General features: G+C 38.7%; 1 protein-coding gene and 1 long non-coding RNA gene across 2 annotated transcripts in view; one reads left to right on the forward strand and one right to left on the reverse strand.

The window, feature by feature from the left end:
- BPNT2 (3'(2'), 5'-bisphosphate nucleotidase 2) overlaps positions 1-20,510 on the reverse strand; it is a 59,330-nt gene extending 38,820 nt beyond the window's left edge. Inside the window, exon 1 of the mRNA XM_001368458.4 lies at positions 19,193-20,510. Within this exon, the coding sequence (XP_001368495.1) occupies positions 19,193-19,576 (384 nt within the window). The 5' untranslated portion in view covers positions 19,577-20,510. The remainder of the gene's footprint in view (positions 1-19,192) is intronic.
- On the forward strand, positions 19,878-27,628 carry LOC130458409 (uncharacterized). The gene is made up of 2 exons (XR_008917728.1): positions 19,878-20,013; positions 20,355-27,628. It is a non-coding gene; the product is annotated as an uncharacterized LOC130458409 (long non-coding RNA).
- Positions 27,629-27,886: the final 258 nt, after the last annotated feature.

Below are 27,886 nucleotides of genomic sequence, written 5' to 3' on the forward strand. Positions count from 1 at the left end.
TCCAGGGTCACACAACTGCCCATACCTAAATAAACACATATACAGGCATGTATATATATACACATGCTTTAAGAAATAGAAATGATTTCAAAGACACATGGAAAGATTTATATGAACTAATGCAAAGTGGAGCAAGTAGAACAAGAAAAACAATTTATAATATAATATATTATAAAAATGAAAAATTTTGAAGACTTTTAAAAACTGATGATAGGGACAGCTGGGTGGCTCAGTGGATTGCAAACCAGGCCTAGAAACCTGAGGTCCTAGGTTCAAATCTGGCCCCAGACACTTCCCAGCTGTGTGAACCTGGGCAAGTCACTTAACCCCCATTGTCTAACCCTCACCACTCTTCTGCCTTAGAAATACCCAGTATTGATTATAAGATGGAAGATAAGGGCTTAAAAAATTTTTTTTGATGACAATAAAATGACAAAACCAGAACAATTTACACAATGACACAGTAAAAAATAAACAACTTTGAAATCTGTAAAAACTATGATCAATACAATGATTACTCATGATTCCAGAAGACCAATGATGAAATGTAATATGTATGGTAGAGGTAATGGATTTAAGATGTAGAATGACATAGGTTTCTGTGTACAACCAATGGAGTAATTTGTTTGCTTAAATATAATATCATTATTAAATAAATATCTATTACAAAAAATTTTGTTTTTCTTTTCTATTCCCTTCCTGCTCTAGGATGGGGGATAGAAGGGAGAATAAATAGTTTCCTTTTAATATTGCAGACCTTCCAATATAAGTCCTATGATTATTAGTTTTACTCTACACAAAAGACCTTTCAGAAAATGGGCATATTATTTGCAAATTCTTATAATTTTTAAAATGCAAATGTTTGTAATTTAGTAACAAGGCATACCCATAAAACTTTAAAATAATTTATGGTCTATATGAAAGAAATAACATGATGGTAGATAAAGTGCTTGACCTGGAATTTTATTTTATTTTATTTTATTTTGATTTGATTCAAATTCTTCCCCTGAAATTTCCTACCTCTGTGATCATGGGCAAATATTCTGACATCTCTCTGAGCCTCAGTTCCATCACTGGTAAAATGCCTTTAGTAGCTACCATAAAAGCTATTGTAAGGTTCGAATGAATGACATTAAACTGCTCTGCAAACTTTAAGACACTTGTAAATGTCAGTTATATGCCATTAGGAATGTATGCTAAAACAGATCATTATATATAGCAAAATCAGATAGGGCAGAAATGCTAAGACACGCCCTATGTTACCAAGCAGGCAACTTACAAAGGTGGTCAACTTTGGTTCATCTCAGGTGGAGATTGACATACATACACACACACACACACACACACACACACACACACACACACACGCACACACACACACACATATATGTATATATTACATATTTGTATATATAATATGTATGTATGTATGTATGTATGTATGTATGTATGTATGTATGTATGTATTTTTTCTGCCCTTTATGGTCTGAATTTGTGATTTCATCGGCCAGAGGAACTCAAGCTTCTTTCACCAACACAAACCTACAATTCATCTGTAATTTATAGTTACTGAGATTCCTGGGTCACTAATTGTTTGAAGAATTTGCCCAAGTTCTCATAACTAGTACCTATCAGAGACAGGACTCCTATCTATTTTATCTCATGATAGATAGATAGATCGATAGATAGATACATAGATAGATAGATAGATAGATAGATAGATAGATAGATAGATAGATAGGTAGGTAGGTAGATGCATGGATGGATGGATGGATGGATGGATGGATGGATGGATGGATGGATGGATGAATAGATAAGATAGAGAAGATAGATAGATTAGATAGGTAATAAATCATATGTAAATAAAATACTTTTTAAATAAATTTTTATACTTTTAAGTTTTCCCCTCACAGACAAACAAACAAAAAAAGAACAATCTAGTATAAGAATGGACAAGCTTGGGCTCAAAGCCTTTTTAGTATGGGAAGAGAAATAGATCTTTGTTTTATATTAATCTATGAGGCTAATAATAACAACATTATAAATATAATATATATGAGAAGTGGGCAATATGTAATAATACTAGCTAATATTTATATTGTGCTTACTATGTGCTGAAACTACAAAGAACTTTACAATTAGCTCATTTCTTATCTCACTATTTTAGTTATCATCTCATAACAACAGTTTTGGAAGGTAGATATTATTATCTCAATTTTACAGATGAAGAACCTGGGGCAAATGAAGTTAAGCAACTTGCCTAGGGTCACACAGCTAATAAATGTTTGAGACCAGATTTGATATCAGAACAAGGTCCATCACTCTATTCAATCTGCCACCTAGCAGCCCCAAATAAAATAATCTACTCCAGTGTGTTTTCTGGAGTCTGCACTTGGAATGTGACATCAACAGTTTCCTTCAAAAGTGCCACCTCCTACATAAGGTGTATCTTGATTTTCCCCTGGTTGCTAGTATCTTTCCCCCATCAAAATTACTTTGCATTTACTTTGTACATATTTTGCATTTACTTGTCTTTTTTTAATGTTCCCTCCTCCGCCTAATTTCTATAAGCAATCTGAAGCCAAAGACTGGTTCATTTTTATCTCTGTATCCCTATCATCTAGCAAAAGCACAAAGTAAGTATTCAGTAAATGATCACTGAATAGAACTAAAATTCATGACTAAACATGGACATGCATAAATCCCTTTTAGTCTGTAAACTCGAAGGCAACTAGAGGTATAGACAATCTGGTTCCTGAAATCTTTCCATCTGGCCCCACAGACAGAAAAGAAAACATTCCCAAGCAAAGAGGTTCTCAGTCAGAGTCAGGATACCAGCATCCAAATGATGCTGACGCCACCCTAAACAGCCATACCATGAAAAGCTGAATCTGGGGTACCAACACTACAGGCTTTTGAATGCAGGGTAAAATGGAACAAAGGGCAAATCCACTTTCTGAATGCTCAGAAACAAAACTTCCAATAGGGCGGTCCAGCTGTGGACAAAAGAAAGCTTCAGGCAGGCCAAACCCAAAAAAGAATATTGGGGATGAGATGAGCTTGGATCAAGCTCGGATCAAGCCCGGACCTCCAGCAGCCCACGACCCAGAGAGGAAGCCATGGCCAGCACCAGCTTTTGAGGACAGCTTTAACTCCAAATGAAAGGACAAGTTCCAGCCATGTGGCAGAGATTCTTCAGCCCTCCTCAGCAAAGAGAAAGCAATTATCCTCTGTCATTACTTTCAAATTATACAGCACTGCTCTCTAAGAGGCTCCTAGTGTGCAAGGCCATTAATTACTGTTAATTTTTCAGCATGACACATCTTGCTGTCTCCTGTGGGATTCACGACTAACACGGAACTGGTTGGGTTGGCATTGCTAACCCTAAAGGGTTAGCTCACGGTCATACTTCTGCTTTCTGGAATTAATCTATTTGTTTTTATCTCCTGACTTCTCTTCTGGGACATAAACTGTGTCAACACAGATTTCATCTGGGGAGAGAACAAAATCCCTTATGGGTAATTTGAACCACTCACGTGTCATACATCCTTGTCTTTTCAGGAGCTTCTTGTTCTCACAATGGAAGACTCAGCAAATGCTCACCAAAGACCTGGTTCCTCTGTTCAACATGTGGAAAATAGTACTGTCAGGGGCAGCTAGGTGGCTCAGTGGGTATAGAGCCAGGTCTGGAGATAGGAAGTTCTGAGTTCAAATACAGTCTCAAACACTTCCTAGCTGTGTGAAGAGTTAGGAATATAGGTGATATTAAAAATAATGAGAGGAGGCATCTGGGTGGCTCAGTGGATTGAGAGCCATGCCGAGAGACAGGAGGTCCTGGGTTCAAATCTGATCTCAGTCACTTGCCAGATATGTGACCCGAGGCAAGTCACTTAACCCCCATTGCCAAGCCCTTACCACTCTTCTGCCTTGGAACCAATACACAGTATCGATTCCAATATGGAAGGTAAGGGTTTTTTTTTAAAAAATGAGGGTAGGGGCAGCCAGGTGACTCAGTGGGAAGAGAGCAGAGACTGGAGATGGGAAGTCCTGGGTTCAAACTTTACCTCAGATACTTCCTAGCTGTGTGGTCATGGGCAGGTCACTTTAATGTTGATTGCCTAGCCCTTGCCACTCTGTCTTAGAATTGATACCAAGACAGATGATAAGTATTTTTTATTTTAATATTTTATTTTTTTATTTAAATATTTCTTCCATGGTTATATGATTCATGTTGTCTCCCCCCCCTTTTCCCTCTTCCCTCTCACCTTCCAAAGCTGACAAGCAAGTCCACTGAGTTATATATGTATTATCACTCAAATCCCATTTCCATATTATTCTTTTTTGTAATAAAGTAATCTTTTAAAATCAAAACCCAAATCATATATTCATATAAACAAGTGATAAATCAGATGTTTTCTTCTGGATTTCTACTCCCACAGATCTTTCTCTAGATGTGGATAGCATTCTTTCTCATAAATCCCTCGGGATTGCATTGCTTTTAGTAGCAAAGTCTATTACATTTGATTGTCCCACAATGTTTCAGTTACCTTAACGTATATAATCTTCCCCTGATTCTGCTCATTTCACTCCACATAAGTTCATGGAGTTGCTTCCAGTTCTTATAGAAATCAAGCAGTTCATCATTCTTTTCAGCAAAATAGTACCATCATATAACACAATTTGTTCATTCATTCCCTAATTGTGGGAGAACCCCATATTTTACAATTTTTGCCACCACCAAAAGCACAGCTATGAATATTTTTGTAAAATAGGTCCACCTCTGTTTTTTGTTTTTTGTTTTTTAATCTCTTTGCAGTAAAAACCTAGTAGTGGTATGGCCGGATCAAAAGGCAGACAGTCTTTTAAAGTCCTTTGGCATAGTTCCAAATTGCCTTCCAGAATGGTTGGATCAATTCACAACTCTACCAGCAATGTATTAGTGTCCCAATTTTGCCACATCCCCTCCAACATTTATTATTTTCCTTTACTGTCATATTGGCCATGTGTGCAGTGGTTCCTCAGAGTCGTTTTGATTTGCATTTCTCTAATCAGAAGAGATTTGGAACACTTTTTCAAACAATTACTGATAGTTTTGATTTCTTCATCTGAAAACTGCCTATTCTTATCCCTTCACCATTTGTCAATTGGGAAGAAGATAAGGGTTTTAAAAAAAAGGACGAAAGAAAATGGACTGCCTGCCACACATAGGCTGCTCTGACAAATGCTTTCTCTAGAAACTATTGCCACAAAGTACCCTCCTTGAAGCTGTAAAGAGAGCTATTTAAATGTCACTGAAAACAGTAACAAATTCTATAAGGAATATGTTGCCTGACCTTGGAAAACTATGTATTCTTATAACCAGTAATAATAACTAAAGAGCAAATAAAAAATAAATGTTAAGGGAGCATACTTGATCATGCAATAATATGGAGAAACTAGAAGGGTTGTGGAATATATAGTGGGGACATTCCATAGCTAGAGAGCTGGAATAAGTTAGATACAAGTTCATCAGCAAAAAGAAAAGTCTTTTTGAACTGAATCTGCCCCAGCCAAAAGGCAAGAAAGGTAGACACCAAGTTCAAATCCATCCTTTACCTTAGAAGAGCTGCCTTGTATCATTTTGTCTGCCTCTTCTAAAAAAGGACAATCATCCTGATCTGCTTCCCAGGCTTTGTTCCATAACTTTTCCTCCTACTCCAGGCTCTATGATGCAAATACACAGGATGAAAGGAAATGTACTTGTTAAGAAACTTATCCCCTAATCAGGGCCTTCTAGAGAACATCAACCCCTACCCATTGCAGTGTGTCACATCCTTTCCCAAATCATGAATCAGTTCCTCCAAAGAAGGAGAATAAGAGGAGCTATAGATAGAATCAGACATCTTTGCAGCATCTAACCAAGTGGTACTGTTAGTGTTGGATTTAACCTTTGTTTATGTTGAGAAAATAAATAAGTCTATATTCTCTCATTAGAAAAGATAAACTTCTAATAGGCTTTGAACAATGACACATGTATAACCCAGTGGAATTGCTTGTCAGCTCCGGGAAGGAAGAAGGGTGGGAAAAATCATGAATCCTGTAACCATGGAAAAAATATTCTAAGTAAGAAAGGATAAAGTTTCTCCCTCTCCAGATACTACTATGCCATTTTTCTTTATATTTCCATAAATGATCAACTGTGATAGCCTTAGCTACCCTCGGCAATACAATGATCCCTGAGAATTCTGAGGGATTTGGAACAAAGAATGCTATCTACCTCCAGAGAAAGAACTTTTGGAATAGGAATGCAGACGAAAGCATATGATTTTTCAATTGTTTATTTGGATTTTGGTTTGGGGATTTTGGTTTTATAAGATTACTCACAAAAATGAACAATATGGAAATATGTTTTGCATGATAAAAATGTATAACCCAGATCAACTGCTTGCCAGATCTGTGAGAGAGGAGGGAAGGGAGGAAGGGAGATAATTTGGATCATATAACTTTTGAAAATTTATGTGGAAATGTTATTACATGTAATTGGAAAAAAAAAAAAGAAGGGACTGCTGGGTAGCTCAGTGGATTTTAGAGATGGGAGGTCCTAGGTTCAAATCCGCACTCAGACACTTCCCAGCTGTGTGACCCTGGGCAAGTCACTTGACTCCCATTGTGTAGCCCTTACCACTCTTCTGCCTTGGAGCCAATACAAAGTATTGACTCCAAGATGGAAGGTAAGGGTTTAAAAAAAAAGAAAAAAGAAAAAAGAAAAAAGCTCTATATCTTCCCCTCCCTTCATATTCATGTACCTAGCTCTCAATATTTCTTTGTTGATATTCTGAAAACATCTGATTTGACTATACCCTATCATTTTAGGTGGTATCTGGAGTCAGGAAGACCTGAGTTAAATCCAGCCTCAGACACTTATTAGCTCTATGACCTTGGACAAGTCATTAAACTTGTTTGCCTCAGGTTCAACTGTAAAATAGGGAATAATAATAGCACTTACTGAGGATCAAATAAGATAATTATAAAGTGCTCAGAACAGTGTCTGGCTCATAGTAAGCACTATATAAATGTTAAGTTATTATTTAAATCTATTCTTTATTCTCACCAAGTGTCCTTATACTTAGTACTCCCAAGTCATGGGTCACTTTTATTATACTATATAGTTACCTTTCCACTGTTGCCAGTGCTGACCCTCTCCTTACCCAGTTCAACATCAGTGTCCCCTAATCTCTAGTCTCCTCCTGTCACACTCCACTCTTGTGTTACTCCCACCATTCACCTTCCCACTCTTATTCATGGGCTCCTGAATAGTGCTGGATGCAATTTACTCAACCAAGGTGATGGGATCCACTACCAATTTATGTTATCTGATCTTACTGGGGTCCTCCCTGCAGCAGCATAAACATTTTTTTACTCTACAGGAAATCTATCCAACTTCCCAAAAGCAGCTATTCCAAACCTTTTCTCCCTCTCAAGTCTCACACACCTCTTCCCCTGTCCTCTCATATTTACCGAGAAGATTATTCACCTTAAGTTCCCTTTTTTCCCCTGCTCTAAATCTCAAAAACCTGGTCTTTCACTCCAGTTGAAGGGACATTCCTTCTCACTAAAGCCAAACCCTTTACTTGAAACCTTATTCCCCTCTCTCCTATCTCTTAAGGCACACACAAAGGTCTCAGCCTTTAAAATAAAGTCCAATCTATTTGCTCCTTCCTTGTTGCCTACAGGCATACCCAGATCTCCCCACCCTTAAAAACAAAACAAAAACTTACCCCTTCAACTGCTGTCTTATGTCTGTCCTCCCTTTCCTACTAGAAAAAGCAGTCTAAATGCTTTGCCTCCACTTCCTTTCCTTTTCTGAAGTCTCAGTCTCTTACAATCTGGCTTTTCATTTCATCACACCAATGAAAATGTCCTCTCCAAAGTTACCAATGATCTTGCCACTGCCTGATTCAACCCTCAATTCTCAACCTTCGACCTTCTTGACTTCGCTGCACCATTTTATACTGTGGACCATTCCATCCTGTATACTCATCACTCTGGGAATTCACAATGCCACCCTTCTGGTTCTCCTCCTGCCTACAGGACCATTCATCAGGCTCTCCCCTGCCTGTGGGTGTACCTTAGGGCTGGGTCCTCATCTATTTTCTCTTTGCACTCTCTCTAAGTGACATCAGAAACTCCCAAAGGTGCAACTACCAATGATTACTCTCACATCTATATATCTAGCCATTGTCTTTCTTCCTGTACTCCAGTTCTGCCTCAGTGACTGCTTTTTGGACATTTCCAAGCTGATGTCCCCTGAGCATCTCAAATAGTACAGCCCTATCTGATCCTCCTTTCTATGTCAGAAGAGAAAAAAACCTAAACTCTTGCCCAAGGTTACAACCTAGGTCAGTGCCTATTTCTATTAAACAAAAGCTCAGCTTAAGTGAAGTGACTAAATCCTTTAAGGAACTTATGTGACACGAAAGAATAGTGGCCTTAAAGAATTGTTAATTATTAAATTGTATTATTATTTGGTTTGGGGGTTTGGGCTTTATAAGATTACTAATAAACTTTTTTGATTTTCTTTATTATTTTCTTATTTTTTCTCATTTTTTCCATTATTTCCTTACTATTACTAAATTAATTATAAAATGTTAATGACTAAGAAAAGTTAAACATTTTATTTGAAGGGGATTATTAGCCTGAACTTCTTTTCTATTCTATGGCACCACTGAGTCATTTCACTCATCCAACTCTTTGTGGTCCCATTTTGGGGTTTTCTAGGCTTTGTCATTGAGGCACACAGGGTTAAATGACTTGCTCAGGAAGTATCTAAGGCCAGATTTGAACTCAAAAAGATGAGTCTTCCTGATTCCAAGTCCAATGCTCTATCCACTGCACTATCTAATACCTGCAATAATATTTTGCACAAAATATTTTTCTTTTTCTCCAATTACACCAAAACACACATATGAACAGTTTCCTTCCATCGATGAATACTGACTTGAACAGAATATTGTGCTTCCTCATTTGAACATAGTAAAGCCTGGTCCTGACCCCACAGGAATGAGCTGTTCAAATGCTCAAATATACTGAGTATCTCAGGTGTTTTCTCCCCATCTTAATATAATTTTTTTTTTTTAATCAGGACTATCTGGGGCAAAATTCCTGTGACTTGCTCAAGATAACACAGCTAGTGTCTAACCCAGGCAGGTCTTCTGACTCTCGAGTCCAGCACCCTATTCACTAAACCATATGGCTTTGATGATGTGCCCTATCCACTATGACATTCAACATATGAATGGAGAAACTAGAATGATATGAGAAATTTAAGGAAAATTCTTAAATAAGACACTTAAATATTGCAGGAGAAAGTAAAGAGGTAGGAGGAAAATTCTGAGGGACAGAGCTCCTGAGCTGGGCCTTGAAAGAAGGCAAGGATTTTAATGGGCAGAAATATGGGGTGATCATTATCCTAGTATAAGAGACAGCAAAGACATCCAAGAGGGGAAACAGTGGCTCAGAATGAAAAACCAAGTAATCCAGGAACTCTAACAAAGACTGCGCTGTGTCCAAGTATTCAACAAAGCTATAAGATGGTCTGAAATCAGATTGAGAACCTTGGATGTTGGATTAAGGGATATTGTTTTAAGCAAAGGAAGTCGCTTAAGGGTTGTATATTTTTAGGGATAAAATTCTGATAGTGAGAAAAAGGATGAATTAGATGAATTAGAGAAGGGAACAATTAAGATATTATTAAGGAGGGGGGGGAGCTGGGTGGCTCAGTAGACTGAGAGCCAGGCCCAGAGATGGGAGGTCCTGGGTTCAAATCTGCCCTCAGACACTTCCTAGCTGTGTGACCCTGGGCAAGTCACTTGACCCCCATTGCCTAGTCCTTACCACTCTTCTGCCTTAGAACAAATAAACAGTTTTAATTCTAAGACTGTAGAAGTTAAATTAATATCAAATACTTCAAGAATTAATTTTATAAAGTTTATTATCTAACAAAATAGAACCAAGTGACTAAGTTTTTCTACCTGCCCCAAAAGCCCAGTCCACCAAAGCTGCCACCGGAAGGAAAGAGGTCGAGAGATGGAACTCCACTAAATTTATCTCCTGTCTATGTCAGCACGTAAGGACAGGAAGAGAGTAGGGTGCTGGGAATCGTAGTTTTTAGAGTAACAGATTCAAATTACATAAGACAAAGGGGAAGAGAAGAGAAGAGAAGAGAAGAGAAGAGAAGAGAAGAGAAGAGAAGAGAAGAGAAGAGAAGAGAAGAGAAGAGAAGAGAAGAGAAGAGAAGAGAAGAGAAGAGAAGAGAAGAGAAGAGAAGAGAAGAGAAGAGAAGAGAAGAGAAGAGAAGAGAAGAGAAGAGAAGAGAAGAGAAGAGAAGAGAAGAGAAGAGAGAAGAGAAGAGAAGAGAAGAGAGAAGAGAGAAGAGAAGAAGTCAGGAGAAGTCAGGAGAAGTCAGGATTGAAGCCAGCAAAGGAAATTTTGATTTGGAAGTAATCTGCACCAAGGTAATTAGGAAAAGATAGACTGACAAAAGGAAAGAATGCAGTTGAGAGAAAAAGGCCAAGGGCAGAGTCTTGGGAGACATCCATATTTATGAGATGTGGAAGTATATTAAAGACCTCCTTTTTAGTTTCTCTCTAGAAACATTAAGAAGCAATATTTCTCAGTTCTAAAAGGTCCATTCCAAAATCACTGGAAAATCCCCTTGCATAGACTAAAAGGCCAAGGAAAAAAAGCTTTTCTTTAGGAAACATGTGTTCAATCCTGTCTGACTCTCTGGGATCCCATCTAGGCAAAGATCCTGAAGTGGTTTGCCATTTCCCTCTCTAACCCACTTGAAAGAGGAGGAACTGAGGCAAACAGGATGAAGTGTCTGGCCCTGAAACACATAGCTAGGAAATGTCTGAGTCCAGATTTGAACTCAGGAAGATGAATCTTGACTCCAGGACTGGCATTCTATCCATTGCACCAACTGGATGCCCTTAAGGGTGGTACCCAACTTTTTAACTTCCTAAATTTCCTATTTCTGTGAATGAATTTAAATGGCAAACAGGATTTTATATTTGAACCTAGAAACCCCCGGAATTCATTGAACTGGAGGGAAAGGGGCTTGCCATAACCAGAACAAGGTCCCAGCCCAGTTGAGGATGGATTGGAGTAGGGAAAGATTTGAGACAGGATGACCAAATAGAAAGCTATTGAAATAGTCCAGGTAAGAGGTGATGAAGGCCTGCACCATGGGTGGTAGTCGTTTCAGAGGAGAGAAAGGGATATACTCAGTTATTTGTAAAGTTAAAAATTAACAGGATTTGTTAGCAGAGACAATGGATTCAATATGGCAGAATCTCTGGGAAGGGAAAGAGAGAAAGGAGTCAAAGATGATATCTAAGTTACAAACCTGGATGTCTGGAAGGACTGGAGTAACATTAATAGTCATCAGTTAATTAGGGAGAAGGAAAGATACTGATTTTAGTCTTGGACATGCCAAGTTTAAGAGGCTTAGGGGACCTCTAGTTCAAGATGAGCAGTTGGAGAGGGAAAACTAGAGGTGGGCAAAAAGATTAGGGTTATGTCAGTGGACTTGAAAATCATCAGTATAAAGATGATAATTAAATCTATGGTAGTGGATGAGATCAACATGTGAAATAATTAGAGGGAGAAAAGGGGTCAAGGCTGGGGCTCTCACCACTAATAATTCCATCAAAGGAAACTGGGAAAGAGTAGTGTTAGGTGAGAGAAGCAGGAGAGAGCATTGCCCTAAAATCCTAGAAAAAGGAGACAAGGAGAAAAGGGTTATCTACAGTGTCAAAGGCCACAAAGAGGTCAAAAAGGATGACAATGGAGAAAAAACCATTAGATTTGGTGATTAAAAGATCATCTGCAATCTCTTTGGTGCACTTACAGTTGAAATGATGGGAGGTTCCAGGTCCAAATCTGACTTCAGACACTTCCTAGCTGTGGGACCCTGGGCAAGTCACTTAACCCCCCTTGCTTAGCCCTTACCACTCTTTTGCCTTGGGACCAATACTCAGTATTAATTCTAAGATGGAAGGTAAGGGTTTTTATAAAAATGAGGCTAATGGAACAGAAAGTGAAGGAGGCAGTAATGGGAGAAGACATCTGAGTGGGATAATGAATCAATCAGAGAAGTATAAAAGGATTGCCATGACAGAATGAGAACCTAGTTGAAATTATATAACATAAATTTTTCAGATCCAACTTGTTGGCTTCTGAGCTCAGTCCATGCTTGGTGGCACCAGGAAGTCAACAGGGTGAGGAGCTGAAGTCCAAATAGGGTAGAACCACCATTATAGAGACTTACACTACTCAATAACCTTTCTTTCGTTGTGGTTCTTTCCATTCACATTTATCACCCAATTAAGACTTTGCTGGTTACTGTCTCCCAATCTCTAAGGCATTTTCCTTCCTCAATGAGTTCAGTGTCTATATCACTAGAGCAAAGCTGTGTTTGATGGAAGGTCGGTGATATGCCACTTGAGTTCTACCTCACCTGGGCTATGCCTAGGATCCTAACAGAAGTCTAGCACCAATCTCTGTAAACTTCAGTTTTCCCATCTATAAAATGAAAGTAAACTAGAGGACCATTTGTGTTCCTTTACCTTGAAATCCTGTGATCCTATAAAATACTGCCTGACCAGTATAAAATGATGAAAAAAAATGACGAAATAAAATGCTTTTGGACGAAAGCATTACTTCCTCTCATATGAACATTAAACTTATATTAATGCAACTTAAGGCTGAATTACAATCTTATTATTATTATTTTGTTGGTGAATAGCAAGCTTAAAAAACACTTAATCCCCATGTCTTTTTTCTCCCTATCAACCAGTATACAGCAAATTCAATTCCTCATTTGGTACTCATTCAACTTATACATTTTTTTCCAATGCATTATTTATCCCATTCCTGTCTACTGAGACTATCTGAGTATTTATGGAGAGTTCTGATCCCTCTAAGCACTGTCTTATCTGTAAATTTTGGAACATGCCTTCAATGTTTCCAAGGTCACTGATTAAAAAAAAAATGTAACAGTACAAATCCATGGAGAGAATCTTGCAGTACTTCAACCATCTTCCCTTTAGGCTATCAAGTCATTCATCTACATGCTGGGCTCTAAAAAGTGCCACCTAAAAATACGATCATTCATTTCACTATTTATCATCTTATTTAAGTATCATGGAAGTCTATCAAAGAAAGGATTCACAATGCTATTTTTCTCACATACATAAAAACAAAATATTTTTAAGTTCAGAGACAAGGAGAGAGAGACAGGAGGCAGAGCAGAAATTTACTCTGAAAACTCTGGAATCTCTAACATAAGTGGATCCAGAGGCCAGGGTAGTAAAGTGACTAAGACCTGGTTTCCAATGACACTCAGGCACTCACTAATGTGTGCATGAGAAAGTCACATAGTGCTTCCCTTACCTCACTGATAAACTATATATCACAATACCCATACTCCCTACTTCACAAAGTTATTAAAAGCTTATTATCATTACTACAAGGCTTAAAGTGCTATAGAAAGGAGAGAGAGAAACTGGTAAAACTAGTTGTTATGAGACTCAAGTTAAAAGATGTTGGCCCATCCAAGGTATCCTGGTATCCTACCCACAGAGTACTGTGGGGAAAGGCCTTCAGCTCTTTCCTAGTTTTTAAGTATGGTCCCCCAAGCCTCAGACCTTACTGGAAGACCCCAAACTAAATGATTACTATTGGGAGAGGGGCATAGAGCTCTGTATCTGCTGGGATGGTGGTCTAGAGCGGAGGTAACTGTTTTAGGGTCATAGACCCTCTAGCAGTCAGGTGAAGCCTATGGACTCCATCTCAGAACAAGTACACAAAATACAGAGGATTATTAAGAAAAATCAATTGTATTAGAATGCCATTATCCACAAATTAAAAAAAAAATAGTTCATGAACCCAAGATTACAAATCTTTGGCCTAAAATAGAGGTGTCAAAGTTGTGGCCAGCACTCTCCATGTGGGCCCAAAACATTTATGTGCAGCCCAAATTTGATTAAAATATAACTAGAAAATAGTTAACAAAATAAATAAAAACGTAATAAAGCACAGATGATACTAATATGCGGTTTTCTAAGTAAATATGTGCCCCAAAGGGATCCTTGCATACAATTTTGTGGCCCCTGTTTGTATCTGAGTTAAGACACCATTACTCAAGAAGCAGGGGAAAGGGGAAGAGGGAGGAGGATGGAGAGAGGCAAAGGAGGGAGAATGGGGAAAGAGGGAGAGAAACAGAGAGAGACAGAGAGATGGAGAGTGGAGGGGGGAGAAAGAAAGACAACCAGAGAGGGAGATAGAGAAGGGGAGAATGAGAAAGACAGACAGACAGACAGACAGAGACAGAGACAGAGACAGAGAGAGAGAGACAGAGAGACAGAGAGAAACACAGACAGACAGACTGCAAGGAGTTCCTAAGAGAAAAAGGATACTTTGGTCTAAGTCCCAAGGCCCTCATTTCTTATTTCTATCTCCATCACTGAACTACTTTGTGAAACTTTGTACAAGTTGACTTTTTAGACTCTCTAACTTCCGTCAAAGTGAAATTCAAGGTGTACCTCCCTATACAAAGCCTATCTGGATTCCCTTTTCTCAACAATGGCAGGTTGCTGTACCTAAATTACTTTGTATATATTTTGTATTTATTTGAGTAGTTATTGTTTCCCCAAAACAGAATATAAGTTTGTTGAGGTCAGGGATTACTCTTTTTATTTTTTATTTTTGCTTTGAATCTCCAGTGCCTAGGACATAAGTGCTTAATAAATGCTTGTAAACAAATTATTCTTTGAAAAGAATCAATAGTAATAATGATGACGATGAAGAATATTTTCATAGTGCTTTAAGGTTTTCAAAGTATAGGGCATCTCATTGGATCCTCAAAACAACCCAAGGAAATGCCATTTTACAGATGAGGTTGAAAGCTGTAAAGTGACTTGCTCATGATCCCATTAGTAAATGTCTGAGACATCATTTGAAACTAGGTGTCCTGACCATAACCTAACTGGTTGTCAAGAGGACTGTCTCCAGTTTACTAGAAGCTAAACCAGCACTGACAAAATTGGGTCAGGAAATTTTCTAGAGTGGGAGACATGAACATCACACAGCTAAGACCAAGCCTCAGGCTCTAATGGGGGTGGGGGGTGAGGGGTCTTTGGAGAAGCAGTAGATAATGGTGTGACCATTCCCTCCAACAGAGAAGGCTTCAAGGAAAAGAATTTGGAGCCATCTAGTCCTGATTTTCTCCAGGGCAGAGGAGTAAGGGGAGGACCCCATTCTACAAAGTTCTAAGTGAGTGGGGACTTGAACCCTACAACTGCTAGAGCTGAGATTCTGTTGGGGAGATGGAAAGGAAAGAGAGGGAGGCTTTCTATTTCATCTTGGAGGGCTGAAACATTTGGCCTGTACTCTTAAAAAAAAAAGCCAACAGAAAAGAAGGGAGCTATCTCAACAAGACACAAACCCTATTGTGACACTGTAAAAGAACATTACCTTCTCTAGTGTTCCAACCCCCATCCAATGTAAACATTTTAGTTGCACACATTCACATATTCATAAGAGAACAAAAAAGTGATTTTGTGCTCAAACTGAGAGACTTCAAATTCTACAATTTTAAAAGCTCAGTGTTTGTGCCTGAATAAATGCAGATCATTATCCTTGGCAACTAATAATGCCTTAGCATTCCCTAGCAAGTGAGAAAACAAATGTAGCAGCCAGTGGAAGTCGCCCAAAGAACAAAATGGTTATGGAAATTGTAAAAGAAAAAAAAAAGCATTCTTTTTTGAAAGACTCTTAACAGCCTTTCCCATTATCTTAAATGTCTTTTTGGCTGTCCTTTTTGGAACTCACGGGTATTTTTAAATATCTAAAATTGTTCTCAATTTTAAAACAATACCTGTTTCCATTAGTATTCTTAAACAGGGTAGAAGAGGTGGTAGATATTAAGTGTCCACATACTATGTGCTAATAATAAATTCAATGTTCGTTTTTTAAAAGGCAATGGACTTGTATGTGGTCTGCCAGATTCTAGGTTCAGAGGTCTACCCCCGGACCACTTAGCTACACTTAAAAGACATGAAATTATGGACAAACATAACAAAGTAACAAGGCTTCACACCAATTCCGAGAGGCAGCTGAGTACTATCCCACATTAGATCTGAGGAAACTGAGGCAGCCAGAAGTTAAGTGACTTGCCTCTTTGCTATGATTATTTTTATTACTAATTATTATTGCTCAAGTTCACAGACCAAGTAACTATCAGAAGTCAAATCTGGACTTAAGTCTACTTTGATTCTAGGTTCAGAGCTCTATCTACTGGGTCACCTAGAAAGTCTGGGTCACTTAAAAGACATGAAAATATAGACAAGGAAATGCCAGCAGGGCACATTATCCTGACCTGGGTAAATTTTACTCGAATTCCAAATGCATCAGAAACTTCCAGGTAAACAGCTTTACATGGGTGTGTTTTGAGGCAGGCATATAAAAAGAAAAGGGAAAAGCACAACACCACGTCGAAGCACAAGATTAGTGACTTTGTCTACCATAAAAATGACTAAAATGGATATTCGAGGGTATTTTTATTTTAATTTCAAAGGAAGTTTCCTTAAGAGGGACATTTATAATCTTGGCAATACGTGTTTCAAGTTACAGAGAAACAGTCATTCATGATCACACTAGTAAAGTATCGTTTGAAACTAGGTCTCCTGACCATAATCTAAATGATTATCAAGGAGTTTATATGGATTTAAAGTCTCTAAAGTGCTTCGCAGGCATTCACTCGACAATAAAACCAAAAATAACTAGCATTTATATATCACTTTGTGCTAGACACTGTGCCAAGCCCTTTACAATTCTTTTCTCATTTTATCCCCCCAACTCTGTAAAGTAGGTCCAAGTTTTACTCTCATTTTACAATTGAGGAAACTAGAGCAAACAGAGCTTAAGTGACTTGCCCAGGGTCATACATACAACTAGGAGCCCAAATCGGAACTCAGGTTTTCCTACCTCCAGGCCCAATGTTCTACCTCCAGCACCACCTAGCTGCCTCATCTCTAAATCCTGTAAGGTAGGTGACAGGGTAGAAAGTAATAGGAAGAATAAATTCAATGTTCATTTTTTAAAAGGCAATAGACTTATAAGTGGTCTATCAGTATCTAGGTTCAGAGGTCTACCTACTGGACCACTTAGCTACACTTAAAAGACATGAAAATATGGACAAACATAACAAAGTAACAAGGCTTCAAGAACTTTTCTATATGTCCTTGCTTTGCCTCTAATAGTTTTTTGAGCCTTGGGGAAAAAAAATCACATAACCTTGGTTTCTTCAACTACAAAATAATTAAGTTTACCTTACCCTATGTCAAAAGTTTATTATTCAATATAATGCTATTAGTTATTATATGAGCTATTTTATCTGGTAGTGTTTGTAAATTTCAGAGATACACAGAATAATTACAGTTTGTTGATATATGTGTGTGTGTGTGTGTATATATATATATATATTTCTTTTTTTTTTAACAGGGAGGAGGGGGAATATCATCTACAAAGTAGTTCACAATAGTCCCCAGAAGGTAAGTGGTACAAATGTTTTCTATTTTAAATTAGTCCCATTTTACAGATAAGAAAATGAAACCAAGAATTTAAATTATTTGCTCATGATAAGCTCTAAAGAACAAGAAACAGAACCCAGATCTTTTGATTCTAAGTTTCAGGTGCTGGAGATGGAAAGCCCCTAAGAGATCACTCTAGTTGACTCCTTTATTTTGTAAGGAAAAATAGCTTCAGAAAAATGAAGATTTTGCCCAAAGTCACACAGGTTCAAAATTTTATTTTAGGTTTTCTTTCTCTAAATCCAGTGCTCTCTCCAAGACACCATGAATATCAGACACATTTGAGCAATCAGAAGTTTCATATACTGTCCATTTTCCATTCAATTATTAAATTCCTCTGTAAATAATTATCACTTGGTCCTGAATCTAGCAATAGTCAGCAGTACTGAGTGTAAATCCTACCTCAGGCACTTGCAGCTATGTGGCCTTAGAGAAGTCACATCACCTGTCAGAGTCCCATGCACTGCCATGCAAAATAGGGGCTAATTTAACCATACTGAGCTGTGTTATAGGAAATACTTCGGTAAATCTCGAAATAATATGAAGACGCAAGGGATTCTTAAATTTCAGGCCATAAGTCTCCAAAAAGAAAGTGCTATAGTAATTGCCTTGAGCTCTTTCTGTAAAAATTAATAAAATAACCATGTAATGTAACAACACAGCTAGTAAAATAATTAATCTTATAGCACTGGGGAGATAAATGAACTACTGAAAACAGCACTAGACTTGGAGGAAGAATATCTTGGATTCCTCCTTCCAGCACTCTGAATAAATCACTTATGTTCCAAGAGCCTCAGTGTACTCATACATAAAATGGGGATAATAAAACTTGCACTACATTACTGTCTTCAAATGACATTGTCTAAAGAAAGGACTTTATAAGTCTAAAGTATTCCATAAAATGTAGTTAGTGATAAAATTAAACCTTTGTTCTGTCCACCTGCCCGGATGTCCAACCCTTCTCCCAATTAATCTTTTTTTTTTTAAGGCATACTGGATTTTAGAAAAACGATACAGATCCTCTGATTCTCATTCTGTGAATAAATATGGGGGTGGGGTGGAAAATATGGAATCATCAAGTGCTCTAAGTGTGCGGGAAGGAATAGATGAACGAATAATGAGATTTCAGAATTGGAGTCGCGGTGAAACACTCTCCCCACATCACTTATTTCACTCTAAAAACTTTAATAATTTTTTTCTGCCAGGGTCAAAATGTAATACAGAGGTGAAGTAATGAGTTAACATAACTTAACTGTCCCAAGTATCAATCAATGGGTCTCACAAGGGCCAAAATGATTTGGCCTTTAGGCTGGAGAGAATAAAACACTAAAACCTTAAGAATACCCCAGGGTTATGGCGTTTGGAAATAAACTCCTTCAGTTTCAGCCCTTTGATTGGTGACTTTCAATTAAAGGTTTGTTCTAAGGTTATCCTGCTTCAGCACAGTCCAAACACAAACAGGCGATCTGGGATTCTGGGCTTATCGGTTAAAAATGAATAAATAAGGATCCAGCCCAACTTGCCGCTGCCCCCACGCTAGGTACAACTGGGTCACTCACCTGCACGTTGGGGAAGGCGGTTTTCAGAAGATAGAACATTTTGCGATTCGACAACACATCCCCGCTGGTCATCTTCTCCTCGGCTCCTTCCCGGGTTTTCCCTTTGGCCTTCTCGTTGAGAGCATTGCTCTCGCGGACCCTCTTCACCTCCTCCCCTCCCCGGACGGCCGCCAGAACAGACACGGCCAGTAACTCGCGAAGGTCTACCGTGCCCCCATCGGCCTGAGAGCCCGGCGCGTCGGGTCCGCCTCGGTCTCCCCCTAAGACGAAGAGTGCGAAACGGCCGGCCAAGAAGCCGGAGTAGAGATGATAGAGCACGCCCAACCCTAGCAGACAGAAGACGGCCACGCCAAGCGGGGAGAGGCGAATGCCCATGGGGGCCATGGCTGGACCCGGCGAAGGCGGCCGGTCCCCAGCTGCCTCCCAGACGCAGCCGGAACGGAAAGAATCGCGCCCGGGAAGCTTGGAACGCGGAGACAATCAGCAGCGTAGCATCGTGCCCGCAGGGCTCCTCGACCCGGGCAGCTACAGCCCCCCAAGAGCGGGGGCCCACATGGAAGTGGAGGGATCCCCTCTCTGCTCTCCCCCAACCCTACCCGAGCTCTCGGTTCTTGCAGGCACAATAAAGGCAGCTTCTTCTCTCTCCTAACTCCGAGCGGAACAGCTAAACGTGCCTGCAACCACTGCGGCCTCTCCGGCCTCCGGCTCCCATTCCAGGTCTCAGCCACACGCCGGGAGAGGAGGAGAGGGAGTGCAGCTGGGTCCTGTTCCCACCGCCCGGCAGGGTCTTTCCCTTCCACGTTAGCCAACAGCAGTGAGAGGTGAAAGGGGAGGAGTGGGTGTGTATCCGGGTTACGCACAGGAGGTGGGCGCAGCGGGCGGAGCTGGCGCTCCACTTTGGAAATGTGCCGGCCTCCTGTTTGGAGATGGGGGTGTGGCATGCATGCCCCAGTGTGTTAATTGCTCTGTAGCCCAGAGATAATCATCTGCACTTTCAAGTAGCTAGGAATTTGGGGTGCTAGAATTAGGAATGACTCAGAGCGTTTCTTGCACGGATATGCCTGGAGCTTTGCTTTAAAATATTTTCTCCCCGCAAAATGAGTCGTGACCTTAATCGCGATTTTCTTGTTGGCAAATAACTAGAGCATGTTAACTCTTCCAGAATGAAGAAATTAGAATGTGTTATTCTAAACGAGGATTGCCAAGCTTCCTAAACTGGAGCTCGTGTGAAGTCTGAAGGTCGAGGCAGAAGGCTCTTAAATTGCTACCTCAGAGCTCCAGTGTTAAAAAGGTCTGGAGAGATTCGTCTCAGTTTGAACTCAATTGAAATCTGACTTACTTGTCATGAAGCTCATGTATTAACATCTGGGATGGGTGTCAGACATAATGGGAAATACAATCTACTTCAAATCCAGTATAAACCTTTCAAAGACACCAAAGGAAGGCAGTAATCCCTCACTGTTAGACTAGACCAATTAGCCTTAGAAAACAAGCTCTAGTCATATTTAGACATGAAGCATCACTTTTTCAAAAATCTGAACATTCTTATCACAGCACCTGCAAAATGTACCTTACTTTATTCTTAAATAGGTCAAGGGCATGTTTATAAGTAGACTGTACCTTATTAACTATTGGATTGTTAACTTACTCTATTTTTTCACTATTAGGTTATAAATATTACTGGATTGTAAACAATAGATTGTAAATACTTTGAGAGCAGGCCAAACTGGCATTCTTTCTTCTTTGTATTCCTGAAGGCCTAACAAAAATGCTTTTCATATTGTTTAGTATGTCAATGGATCTGTGGTTCCACACATTTAGGAGTTGCCTCCAAAAATATAAATTAAAACCCATACTGGCCTGCCCATGCTATGAGACTTCTCTTTGGAACGTTTATGTTATGTCCATTTAGGCTCAGAGATGTTAATGGACTTGCCCAAGGTCACAGGGAGAGCAAGCATTAGAGGTCAGTCAGGAAAAAGGTTTGGCACATGCCTGGGTCATCTAAAATGGTGTCATTCACATAGAAGACTCCAGGTCATGCTTTCCAGAAAACTGGAGGCAGGCCTGGACAATGCATGGACACATTCTGTAGCAGCCCATTGGGTTGGAAGCAATCTTTTCCACTGGAAGAAGAACTCAGAAAACTAGCATCTTTAAAGAGCATGACTTAGCCTCTCCTGAAGCTTTTCCTTCTGAAGTCTTATCTGGGGTGAACTACATTCACATAATATTGTTGGGGGGAGAAGGGAGAGGTACCTTCTCACCCCTTCGGTGATGTGACTCCCAGAATCAAGACTGGTGTGAAGACCAATTCCTTGGTCCTTTCCTAAGTGGAGGAAGTGGAATCTCTGACTCTGATCTCAAGACTGGGGAATCTGGGAGTCCAGACTGAGTTTTGGACTTGAACTCAATAGAGAAAATACTATATAGGAGAACTAAACTAAACTGTGAGCCTAATCCCCTCCCCAGAGTCTAATACAGTGTTCCCAAAGTATTGAGGAAAACATTTTTTATGTTTTGGGGTTTGTTTTTTTTTGGCTATATCTTTGTAGCAAACATCTACTCATAAAAGCTAATCTGATGATTAAATGCAACATCCTCATAAAATTGGGGGAACATAATTGGAGGGGAGCTTGAGCTAATAATGATAGAGAAGAAAGACTCTCCAAACCCCTGAGGAAACTGGAAAACTCTTAGAGAGTGGAGTCAGAGTCAAATCCATGTTAGACATAAAAATTGCTTTATATATGTTTGTTGAAATTGTTTAGAGAACAAGGCACTTGAGTGGAACTTAGATAGTTGGTGCTAAACAAGGCAGGGTAGTGTAAATTGGCTGTGGACTGGCCTGCCCTTATCTTTTGAGCTGTAGACATCTCCAAAATCTGTACACTATTATTAAGATAATGGTAAACAAGCACTTAATTGATTTCCTCAATACCCAGTGTACCTCTTATAACCAGCAACCAAATAAACGGGGCTGATTGTGAAATACAAACAGAAATCAATGTGAAAGCAGTTCCTATGATGTTGACAGTATCATTCCTTTGAAAATTGGCACTGTCTTTCATGTCAACTTTTGGTAAGGAAGCTTTGCAACCAAGTGTGACTGATTTTTAAGGAGTTCTCTATGAAAAGGTCAAAATATAAGGATGGTTACACAATTCAAAAAGCTATAAAGTGATAAAAACAATTTGAAATATGAAGTATTCTATACTACTGAACCAACCCAGATTATATGTAGCATGAGATCAACAAAACGACACGTTGAAGAATAATTATAAAGAAAAATTTCGAGCCATTAGTGGAAAGTCGGCCTGGGTTTATAAAAGTAAACTGAATACTGTACTCCATTAATAATGAAAAAGAAGATAAAGTCACACTAGCTTCTGCAGTGTAAGAAGAACTAGTAAGGTCACACAGATAAAACTACAAAACACGTACTTATTATAGTATTCTACTTGGGGAAAAAAAAGATTAAGTAGAGGAAATAACAGTGTGAAGAAAATGGCAAAAATTTTAAAAATAACCTGCTGCATTTAAAGTAGGATTAGAAGAATGAAAGACCAAAATGTATTCCAATCCAATCCAACAAATATTAAATTCAGAATATATAAAAGGCACTGTACTGAAAAGATTTAATATTTTTAATTTTAAAATATTTTTACTATGTACCTGGTACATAGTAAGCACTTAATCAATGTGTGTTGCCTTGCTGTTGCCTTAAACAATGCATATAAGAAAACATTGGTGAACTGATACCATCTGGGACAATTTGGAATCATGACCTATAAATGTAATTACCGAAGAATTATTTCATAAGCAAATTAATAGTTAAAATCTTGAAAAATAGTTGTCTTAAGTAAACATCAACAACAATTAGGTTCATAAATTAGAAGCAAATTGATTAATAAAGAATAACTTTTCAACCAGGTAACCAACAAGGCAGATTGTATTTTATCCTTGCTTACACCCTCACAGTGCACATATTAGACACTCAGACCCCCTTGGGGAAGCCAGATGAGAACAGGGGAGAAGGAGAAGCCTTTTTCCTTTCCCATTCTGATCCCCTGACCTAAAAAGATGATGACAACTCTTTTCCTTCCAGTCATTTGTCTAATCCTCTTGTCCTCTTCAGGCAGTTACTAACTCTCATTCCTCACCTGTCAGAGAAAACCCCAGAGTTTAAGCTCTTTTCAATTTCCTTCTGATGGTGGATAGTGTAGCCCTTCTAGAACTCCATCTCTTTGCAGAGTAAAAATGGCTGCTTACAACATCTGCATTAGCTGGGAGTTACCATTTACTATCATTTCAGTAAGAAAGAAGGCCACTAGACCTTACCATCTTCCCTGCTACTGCTATGTCCTAAGATCCTCTGACCTTACCATCTTTCTTGTAGCTATGCCTCCAAATAAACCTATGGGAAGTGTTACCTGATCTGCCATTGTGCCCCTGAGACTTGCCATTATCTCTGCTTCTGATATACAGGCTGTCCTAAAAGTCTTAATGCTGTTTAAACTTTAAGATTTTTGGAACATCCTGTATGTGTTGTCCCCTTCAATTAGAATGTCAACTTTTTAAGAGTAGGGATTGTCTCAATTTTTTTTCCGTGTATGCTTAGCATGGTGTTTATGCTTTTCTATCCATTCATACATTAGAACCTGACTTTTTAAAAATATGATCTATGAATATTCAAAAATTGTTTTCCAAACAATTTTTCATGGACTCATTTGGATCTCCTTTGTGGACACAGTCAGTTCAAAAGGGTAAGAAAGAATTACAGAGTTAAGAAAATGGTCACAAGTTCATAAACTAAAATGGCCTTACTTAGAAACATTCATTGAAAAATATTCAGAAACATTCACTATTAATTCGGCAAAAGTCATTGTCACTTTTAGTCTCAACAGAAATAACCAAGAATGATGGCTATCAGAGGCTAGAGTGGTTGGATTGAACAGGTCCCCAGAGACAGCAATAACCAGAGTGAAGCAACTGGAACTTTGTCCCTGGATGTCAACATAGGGGTTTTTTGCTTCCTTTTCCATGGCAGATTTCCAGACTGCCAATCTTTGCCTTTATGGTTCATTCTAGGCTTAAATAATGTTTGATTATTCATCTGGCTCTGGTATGCACTCCAGAAATTTAGCCTTCATAGTATCCCTTTTCATGGGTCACTTATCCATATCTAACACCCCTGTGACCATCATCCTCTTGAGGGAAGGGTCGAAAGTAGCAGATTGTCTCCCATAGAGCCTTACCAAGCTGGAGGAACCAATCTATATATTTCAGAGAGATCATGGCATCAGAAGAGATGTTAGAGATGTCCTGACTGGCATGTAATACTTAGACCTTTCCTGATGTGATTTCCCTAGGGGGATAATTATGATTTTAAAAGATCTTATCTGATATTGTAGTTACAATGATAGAACAGGACTCCAAAAGGGAGTCATTTAGGCTAAATGATCCTAAAAGCAATAACTTACAGTTTGTTACTTTTACACTGCCCCTGGCCCATTCTGATCCTGTGTCTAACAGTTAATAATTGTAGCTTCTGCTTGGATGACTCCAAACCCACTATAATGACTTTTGAACCTCTCCTTTCCTTCTACCTCAGATAACTAAATCAAACCCTCACCCAATTGGTCCCTATAAGGAAACTTCTCCTACCTGTGCATGGTTCATATAAATAACCTTGAGCATTTCCATACCACATTTGGATTTGATTAGGAATGCTATCCCCCTCATCTGGCATTAATTATTAAGTCCATGTTTTAGAGAAAAAAATTCTGAGGGTTCTCCCACCATGTCCTGGTCTCCATGCCTCTTGAGTTTTGTTTCTTTGCATCCATGCAGGTGGGCCTCTCTCTAGCTGTATTGCTCTATCTATCTATCTATTGTCAACCTGGAATCTGGAGACCCCAATTCTGCTCCTGTCCCCTGAGAATTCACCCTAATGGAAGTCCCAGACTTAGCCATGTCAGACTGAATAATAGACCTTAAAGTACTTAATGATCCCAAGTTAAAAAAGAAAACAAAACTGACTGATAGAGCAAGTAATAAAGAGAGAGAGAGAGAGAAAAAGGAAAGAGAGTTCACAGAAATTTTTTGAAGGTTTTCTCACCATCCCTTCGTGGTCACCATAAACTGTGGCATTTAAAAGATTAGATGCCATAAACTGTAAGAGTTAAAATAGTTGAGGTTGTAAACTGTAGTGATTAAAATAGTGGAAGATACAAATTATAGTAGATATAAGAGTGGGTGAGTAAATTGTGACCACTGGAAATATGTTTTCACTACAGTGTTTTGTTTTTAAATCAAATATAAGGTGGTCGCCAGGGAAATATTCCCAATTATGAATATACCCAAGTCAAATGGGTTTATAGAGATTTTTTAATTAATAATACAATGAGGAATCAAAGAAAGAGAGAGAGAGAGAAAAGGGAAATAAATGAGAAAAGTATAGGCCAGCCCAGGAAGCCCTGGCCAACCCAGGCCTAAGCCCTAAAAAAAAGCTCAGTCAGTCCTAATCACTCACCATAAGATCTGTTCAAGCGAGGATTCAGGGGGACAGAGTCTCCCCAGAGGGAGTTCCAGCCAGAGTCAGCCTCCCTTGAAAGACCTCTTTAGAGATTGTCTCTCAAGAGCCTGTATACTCAAGAGATTTTCTCAACAGTCTGTCCTTTTTCTTATATAGCGGGTTTTCTCCTATGTTACCTCCCCTAAGTTCTTCCATCTACCAATCACAGTAGATGTTTTCCAAAGGACAGCCCATTCTGAATTCACACCTGAGTAGATTAATCCTTTTAGTAATCCACACCTGAGTAGGTTAGAATCTCTGTGTAAGTTTTTTCCTCTTTGCTCCTTTTAAGTTCACAAGTTGCCTGACCTTTATAGGTACTTAGCACCCCTTTGTAATTAATTCTAAAAATAGGCATGGCTTAAGTATGGGTGTAAGTATTTTTCATTGTTCAGCAAGGAGTTTTCTCCCCTAAAGCAGTCTTAAGTAGGGGTGGAGTAAAGGTCTTCCCATTTCTGATCTAAGTAGAGTTCTCACATTTTAGATCTAAGTAGCTTCATTGTTTAAAATGGGGAATGGTCTTAACCAAATGTTCTAAGATAGAGTCTGAGAATCTTTTAACATTCACAAGTCTGAGAAATTTCAAGATTCACAACTAGTAGATCTAAATCAAATGTTAAGTAACCTTTTGTCCTGGTAGTTTCTCCCATTGTATCAAAGTCCTCTCCCACTTTTAGCCTAGCTCTTGATTAGATGTTCCCTTTGTTATAGCTAATAAATAGTATAGCCAAGCTGTTATGGGTGAGGAATATTGGTGGAGGTCGATAAAGTTGCAGAGAACTGTTTGGTAGACCAGCCTCCTTATTTATTTTGGATGAGAGGTAGGGACAGGAAATAAGAGGTAAGAAATAAGAAAATATATCTAAAAATCCTTATACTAAATCTTAAAACCCACTCCTATACTAAAAATCTATAAAGAACCCTATTTCTAACTGCCTTTCTTGGCAGGATCTTCTTGTCTGCAAAGCAGACCTGAATCTGACTTATACTGTCTAACTTACATTAAATTTCATTATCTATCTTAAACTAACTAATTGATGAACCTCACATTGATAATGAACTCCTTTAAGTAATATATGAAATCAAACTGTCAGATATAACTGTCAGAATCTCTTGACAAAGAAACACCAATGTGGGCCCTGCTCCCAAGTCAGAGAGAGTGGACAGATTCCCTCTGACAGTTCCTTCTCCCTCCAGGAGAAAAGGTCTCAAGAATTAGACTTTAACTCAGATTTGTAGGTGTATCCCAAACTCTTAAAAGTAACTGTCTCAAAATAACTATCACATCTTCTGTCTGAGCATATTGCCCCATAACACTGCTCCCAAGGAAGTCAGAGAAATTGGAGTGTTAACTACTTTTTCCTTCTTTATAGAAAGTCTCTTAAAGTATAGGAGGGCAAATTTCTTTGCTCTGACTTAGAGAGGAGATTTTACAAAACTCTCAACCTGTCAGATACTGTCTCCTAAATATAAAGTGGGAGATTATAAGATTTGTATTAACACCTTTTAGTGTCTACTATAAGAAGACCACTCCCTGATTCCCCTGTCTGGCTATGATTTCTTTCCTAAACCTGTTTGTATCCTTTCAGTGTAGAGGTCAGTGACCTCTCATTTCCTTATAGTCTTGGTAATGTCAATAGATCATACTTCCCTGTCTTTAGTTCCCCAAATGGTATATTAATTCCCCAAATTCTATTTTTATTTGGAGAATCATCTAGTGAGGTGATCCTCTCAGAGATACTGTTGCCAGAGTGCCAGAGTCTTTGGCTCTGTGTAGTTTTTTGGAGTTTGACTCTGTGTAGCAGCCAAATATTGAACACTATCTCTTTTCCTGATTAAAGACTTGGCTTTTCTAACTACTTTAGTAGTTCTGTGTTTTTTTCAAGGTTAACACTATCTATCTATCTATCTATCTATCTATCTATCTATCTATCTATCTATCTATCTAGTATATGTGTGTACATATACTTTTTCTGCTTATTTTCTTTTGGTTTTCCTATTTGCTGGTTCTCATAATAATAAAATTCATGTTCATAGTAATTTCCCTAGTATCAATTTCCTGTAAATCCCCAAACTTAAGATCTTGCTTTATTTAACCTGAGGTCAAATAAAACATA

The sequence above is a fragment of the Monodelphis domestica genome, chromosome 3 (assembly GCF_027887165.1).
Source record: "Monodelphis domestica isolate mMonDom1 chromosome 3, mMonDom1.pri, whole genome shotgun sequence".
Lineage (NCBI taxonomy): Eukaryota > Metazoa > Chordata > Mammalia > Didelphimorphia > Didelphidae > Monodelphis > Monodelphis domestica.